Genomic DNA, 6,474 nt, shown 5'->3' with positions numbered 1-6,474 from the left:
TCCCAGCCGCGTTCTTACCGCCCTTCTTACTCCAGGTTTGGCCCCCGGACAGATCTATACGTACCCAGCCCGCTGTTGGAGAAAGAAACGGAGGCTCAACATCCTGGAAGACCCCAGACTCCGGCCCTGCGAGTACAAGATCGGTAGGTGGGGCTCTGTCCTGTGCCTGGGGTGGCCCCTGTGGGTGCCCACACCACTGGCTGATCAGTGTGTTGATGCCCTCGTGCGTCTGAGCATCTGCCTTTATTTCCTTCCTGGCCCGTGTCTGAGTGACTGGCTGTGTCTGCTGGTGTGTGTCTGGGGGTAGTACAGAGACTCTCCAGTTTTCCCTGAGTTTTTTGGACTGCATCTTCTACTTGGACTCGGGTGTATTCCTGGACAGAGTGTGGTATCTGTTTTGTGTGTCTAGGTGTATCCCATCCTTGTATTTCTCTTCCCTTGTGAGTTGGGATGTATCACAGTATCTGCCTGTTCTTTCCTGTGGATGTCTGGGTGTGTGTCTGGGTGTGTCAGAGTGTCTGGTTGTAACTTTTTCCATTTGTAGTACAGCGTGTCTTGGTGTCTGTGTCTCTTTTCAGGTGTTTCCAGGCTTATTTCCTCTTAAGTGTGTCTGGTCTATCTCTTCCTGAGTGTCTCTCTTCCTTTGAGTACCAGATGCTCTGGAATGTCTGGGAGAATCTCGTCCCTGAGTGTCTGTTTGGAGTATCAGGTGTATTTCTGCCCATGTCTGCTGCTCCATGAGTGTCTGGCTTTATCACTTCTCAAATGTGTCCAGTACTGTTAGAGTCACTGGCTGTTTCTCTTCCCTTGCTCAGGTATAACCAAGGATCTGTGTGGGTCCAGGCAGGTGTATTGGCGTGTCCATCTGGCTCTGTCTTCCTGGGTGTGTCTGATTGTCCCAGAGGGACTGTTTGTATCACCTGTGTGTCGAGTATCCATCTGAGTGATTCTCTGGTGTGTCTCTCTCTCCCCTAAGTATGTTCAGGTGTTTGGTAGGGTTTGGTTGTGTTTTCCCCGTGTGGTCTGGGTTTATCTGATGGTCTAATGTTCTCTTTCGGAGTGTCTCTGAGTGTGCCCAAGGGTCTGGCTATGTCTCCTCCGTGAGTCTGGGTGTATCTGAGTGTCTGGGTGTTTCTCTTCCTTCGTGTGTCTGGCTGTCTCAGATGATCTGTCTGTATCTCCCTTGTGTGTATGTCCATGTGTGTCCTGTTTGAATGTCTGTTCTCTCCAGTTGTGGGGGTCGAGGTGGGTCTCCTCCTTGTATTATGTAGTTGTATAGGAGGGTCCGGCCATGTTTCTCCCTGAGTATGTCCAATGGTCTCTGATGGTCTGACTGTGTCTTCTCCAGGATCTGGGCATCCTTAGGATGTGTGGAAGTATTGAGGGCGGTATGGGTGGTTGAGTATTTGAGTCTGTTGCTGGTTGAGTGTGGGAAAGCCTCTTTCCTCCAGAAAAGAGCATGATTCCCCAACCTGGGCAATCTGAGGAGTCCTCCAGGGACAAGTTCTTCACCTGATCACCCTCCTACCTACCGTGGTCTTGTCCCCAGACTGTGAAGCACCACTGAAAAAGGAGGGTGGCCTCCCTGAAGGGCCAGTCCTTGAGGCTCTCCTGTGTGCCGAGACAGGGGAGAAGAAGATAGAGCTGAAGGAGGAGGAGACCATTATGGACTGCCAGGTAGGACTGCCCAGCCCCCCACCCGTCCAGGGGCTGTGGCTGCCCTCCCAACTGGCCTGTTTCCTGGTCCATCTTGCTCCTGCTCTGAAATCTCCCCTGATTCCCTAGGACCTTTGAGCATCCTGTCTCCATCCCTCCATACTTCATCTTCTTTTGGGAAGACCTCCTAACTTGCCCTGCCACCCCTGATCTTTGCTGTGCTCAGAACTACCTCCCAAAGCAGAACAATACCCCGTTTCTTGACCCCAGTCTCCCTTCTCCTGGTGCCCAGAAACAGCAACTGCTGGAGTTTCCTCATGATCTTGAAGTGGAAGACCCAGAAGATGACATGCCCAGGAGGAAGAACAGGGCCAAAGGAAAGGTATCGCTCTCAAACCTCCCCCCATCATCCTTCCCCTCAAGGCGGGTTCCATTGATTGCTTGTGCAGTGTTCAGACCCTGCCCCAATTTGACCTTATTTAACTCTCAGAGCAGCCTGAAGGGGTAGGGGATTTTTATACCCATTTTACAGATGAGGAAATTAAGGCTTGGGCATATTAAGCCATTTGCAAAACAGAGATTGTACAGTGGGTTAGAGCAATCTTCCTACCGTGGCACAGATGAGAAAATGGAACCTCTGAGAGGTCAAGAGAATTACTCTAGACTCACAGCTAGGAAGTGGCAGAGCTGTGATTGGGCTTTCAAGCCCAAATGGTGAAAATTCTTTTAGTTCCTTCCCTTTCTTGGCCCCTCACTCCTGACTGTCCCCTCAGGCATACGGCATCGGGGGGCTCCGGAAACGCCAGGACACCGCTTCCCTGGAGGACCGAGACAAGCCGTATGTCTGTGATAGTGAGTCCTTCTGAAGAGGGGGGAAGAGAGAGAGAGAGAGTGGGACCCAGAGACCTTGCCCCCCACTGGCCCCCTTCCCTCCCGTTCTGGACCCTGGCAGAGGAGGGAGGTGTGATCCTGGAGGCCAGGGTGGAGGCGGCAGAGGCTGGAGGGCTGACCGGCCCTCCCTGCTCACTCTCCAGTCTGTGGGAAACGGTATAAGAACCGGCCAGGGCTCAGCTACCACTACACCCACACCCACCTGGCTGAGGAGGAGGGGGAGGAGAACGCCGAACGCCACGCCCTGCCCTTCCACCGGAAAAACAACCATAAACGTGAGCAGGCGGACAGGGCGTGGGGTGGTGAGGGGCCCTGGGAGTGGGGGCTAAGGAGCCTGGGAGGGAGGGGGCACATTAGACATTTCTGGAAAATCTCCAGCTCAGCGGTCCCCTCCCCCCACCAACCATGGGGATGCTGGCTCTGGGGTTGCCATGGCAACCAACCATCTCTCCCTCGCTCCCGGCCGGGCGTAATATTTCTGGGTCTGATTTATTGTTTCAATTAGAGCTTGGGGAGGGGGGTGATAGATGACTCCCCTCCCTCTCTGCCTCCCTTCCTCCCTTCTCTGCTAAGCTTCGGCCAAGGGGCAGGGGCCGTGGCCTGGGAACCCTTGGCATCCGCCCATGCCAATCCAGTGCCAACCTTGACAGCTGAGGGATGGGGGAAGGCTTGGGGAGAGGCTCTGCCAGTGGAGGAACCATCCTCCCACCCATTCCTCAGTGGGAGAGAACAGTCTCTTCATCCCACCCCTACTACACACCCAGGCACCTCTGTGCTCAGAATTTTCCTTCTGAGAGTCTGTTTCCATACCAGATAATGGCAGTGGCCTCTACCTAATTTTTATTTAGTTGGGGCTTAGTTGGGGGTGGCTGTCTGGCAGAAGTGCGTGTGGGCAGAGGAAGCAGGGGGCTTTTCCTAAAGTTGTACCTGCCAAGTTTTTACCCAATAAAGAGGACCTGTCAGTCATTCTGAGAGTTGCGAGGTCCTGATGAGAATTACCTGGGCTCCCTGCAACTCTCTTTTGCTGCTGGACACAGCTTGGGATAGCAGCTCCCTCTCCTCACCTCCTCCATGCCTGGACAAGGGGTCCACCCCTGGGGCTGAGGCCGTGGGCAGGGTGGAGCCTTGCCTGTGGTGAGAGCCCCTCTCTCTGTCCCCCCACCCCCAGAGTTTTACAAAGAATTGGCCTGGGTCCCTGAGTCACAGAGGAAACACACAGGTAGGGACGCCTCCCTCAACCCCTATTTCTGTAGCAGCCTTGGATTGAGGGTCCCTTCCTGCCCCCGCTAACCCCTGCCTGCTGTCTTTCAGCCAAGAAGGCGCCTGACGGCACTGTCATCCCCAACGGCTACTGCGACTTCTGCCTGGGGGGCTCCAAGAAGACGGGGTGTCCTGAGGACCTCATCTCCTGTGCTGACTGTGGGCGATCAGGTGATGCCCCCCTACCTGAGGCTTCTGGGGGCCGGGGTGGAGAGACTCCAGATCTGGAGGATAGGAAGCAGAGGAGAGAGAAAGGGGGGGACGCAGAGCATCCTGGTGGATGAACAGAGCTGACTCAACTGCTGAGGACTGTGGGGAACTCAGTGGGGTCAGGGAGGCTCTGGGAACAATGCACGCAGTTGTCATGGCATTGTGGGCACCGGCACGCGCCTGTCTGGCATGGGGAACAGTGAAAGATGGCTGCCCAAACACCAGGGGTAGTGGGCTGTGATAGCGGGTAATGGATTGCCACTGCCTGGATGCTGTGGACAACAGAGGGCGCTTGCCATGGAGTTGTGGTTAATAGAATGTGGTTTTCCAAGGTGGACTTGTGGGTAAGAGACTGTGGTTGCCTCAGCACAGGGGGCTAATGAATTGTGGTTGTCATGGTATTATGGGTAGTGAAATACGGTTGTCATGGCGATTGGGTGTCGTGGTGGCCTGGGGTCTGCACTGGGGTGGTGGGACGACCAGAGGGTTGACACGCTCCACAGTCTCGTTGGTAACCCTGTGGTTGCAGTGGCATCGTGTGTAATGGGCTTGGGCTGCAGGGAACCAGGGTGTGGGGACCCCTCTGTGGAAGGCAGTTGCCATGGCATCGTGGCTGGGAGACTGTGGTTGCCACGTTCTGCGGTTAAGGGAATGGGTTGGCCACTCTGCTGTGGCTAATGGAATGTGGCTGCCTCAGCACGGCGGTTAACAGAACGTGGCTGCCCCGGTGTTGTGGGTGGTAGAAAGTGGTTGCCACAGCACCGTGGGTAATGGAATGCGGTTGCCATGGTGTTCTGGGGAGCAGAGTGTGGTTGCCATGGTGGCTGGGTAGGAGACTGGTGGCCAGGGCGGCGCTGCCTGCAGAACGGGCACGGGGCACCGTGGGCTGGGTGGGGTCAGGCCTTGTGAGCCAGGAGGTGGGGACTGAGCCCCTAGGGGCTTCCCCAGGGTCAGCAGCCACCGGGGGCACGGCAGCCCCTAACCGCATCCCTGCCCCTCGGCCCCCAGGACACCCCTCGTGTTTACAGTTCACGGTGAATATGACGGCAGCCGTGCGCACGTACCGCTGGCAGTGCATCGAGTGCAAGTCCTGCAGCCTGTGCGGCACCTCGGAGAACGACGTGAGTACCCGTCCGCTCCCTCCCCCGGGGACCTGCCCCCAGGCAGCCTCCCCACCTGGCACCTCCGCCTCGCCTCCGCCTCCGCCAGTTGGGCCTAACGCCTTTCTCTGGAGCGCCCTCCCTGGTGAACACCAGTTAACCTGTATTATTATTATTGTTAGTGGCCATTAATTGAACCCGGCACTTAACACTCTTCACTCTCTGAGTGCTCCCAACCGCCCTGAGGTAGGTGCTCTTGTTCCCACTTCACAGAGAAGACACCGCGCTCAGAGAGGGGAATACACTTGCCCGAGGTCACCCAGCTAGGGACATGGTTCTGCTGGGACCTGAACCCATGGCTTCCAGACCATCTCAGTGTCATTTTCAGTGTCCCACAGAATTCTATAAAACCCAAACTACAAACCACAAACTGATGGTCCTCAAGGGCGGTTGGTGTGGCCCAGAGGATTTTGCAAAGATGACCTTCTCAGAGCCCTTTGTGTCTTGCAAGAGGACCACCTCCCCCAGCCCCTTTGACCTGGCCCCTGCCCCCGCCCCCCACCCCGGTTTCTGGTGCCCGTGCCCCCAGGGTGCCAGCTGGGCGGGTCTCACCCCCCAGGACCAGCTGCTGTTTTGTGACGACTGCGATCGGGGTTACCACATGTACTGCCTGAGTCCCCCCATGGCGGAGCCCCCGGAAGGTGAGAGGAGGAGGGTCTGACGTGGGGGTGGGGGTTGGGGCAGCCCTGCCCAGACCTGACCCAACTGCCTGTCCTCTGCCCGCCCCACAGGGAGCTGGAGTTGTCACCTCTGTCTTCGGCACCTGAAAGAGAAGGCGTCTGCCTACATCACACTCACCTAGGCCTGGCTCTGGCTCGCCCGGACCTCTGGGGTGATGCCTGCCTACCTGCCTCTCCTCTCGGAGCTCCTCCACTCTCTCCCTTTCCTTAATGCCCCACAGTGGGAGGGGCGGGGGGAGCCAGAGAGGGGGCCGGGCCACCCCTTCCCCTCTGTGCAAGTGGAATGTTTGCCCTGTGGGTTGGTGGGCCCAGCAGGGTCCTCTCCCTCCTCCCTCCTTCCTCACCCCCTTGGCAAATGGGTACCAGGGCCTTCTGCTCCCCTCAAAGCCATACCCCGCCTCTAGGCGGGCACGAGGGGTGGTGGACGCCGGCTGGGGGCATGGACAAAGCCTTTTTCTAAAGAAAAAGTCAAAAACTTAAAAAAAAAAGAAAGAAATTAATATATAACAAAGAGTCCTATAAGGTCTGGCTGGGTGGAGGGGGCACTGCTGAGCGCATCTACTGGGCACCAGTCTACGCCAGCGTCCTGCCTGCCTGGCAGCCCCTCCCCCCAGCCC

The 6,474-nt window shown here is 56.8% G+C and overlaps 1 protein-coding gene across 1 annotated transcript in view; it reads left to right on the top strand.

The window, feature by feature from the left end:
• The window catches only part of DPF1 (D4, zinc and double PHD fingers family 1), a 7,994-nt gene extending 1,661 nt beyond the window's left edge, over positions 1 to 6,333 (top strand). Inside the window, exons 3-12 of the mRNA XM_010849307.1 lie at positions 36 to 143; positions 1,550 to 1,677; positions 1,949 to 2,038; positions 2,430 to 2,508; positions 2,691 to 2,822; positions 3,716 to 3,766; positions 3,859 to 3,978; positions 5,026 to 5,138; positions 5,737 to 5,818; positions 5,909 to 6,333. Of these exons, the coding sequence (XP_010847609.1) occupies positions 36 to 143; positions 1,550 to 1,677; positions 1,949 to 2,038; positions 2,430 to 2,508; positions 2,691 to 2,822; positions 3,716 to 3,766; positions 3,859 to 3,978; positions 5,026 to 5,138; positions 5,737 to 5,818; positions 5,909 to 5,979 (974 nt within the window). The 3' untranslated portion in view covers positions 5,980 to 6,333. The remainder of the gene's footprint in view (positions 1 to 35; positions 144 to 1,549; positions 1,678 to 1,948; positions 2,039 to 2,429; positions 2,509 to 2,690; positions 2,823 to 3,715; positions 3,767 to 3,858; positions 3,979 to 5,025; positions 5,139 to 5,736; positions 5,819 to 5,908) is intronic.
• The last annotated feature ends 141 nt before the right edge of the window (positions 6,334 to 6,474 follow it).

Source organism: Bison bison, unplaced genomic scaffold (genome assembly GCF_000754665.1).
Source record: "Bison bison bison isolate TAMUID 2011002044 unplaced genomic scaffold, Bison_UMD1.0 scf7180017864280, whole genome shotgun sequence".
NCBI lineage: Eukaryota > Metazoa > Chordata > Mammalia > Artiodactyla > Bovidae > Bison > Bison bison.
Note: the sequence above shows the minus strand (reverse complement) of the source record. Positions and strands in the feature narration are given on the sequence as shown.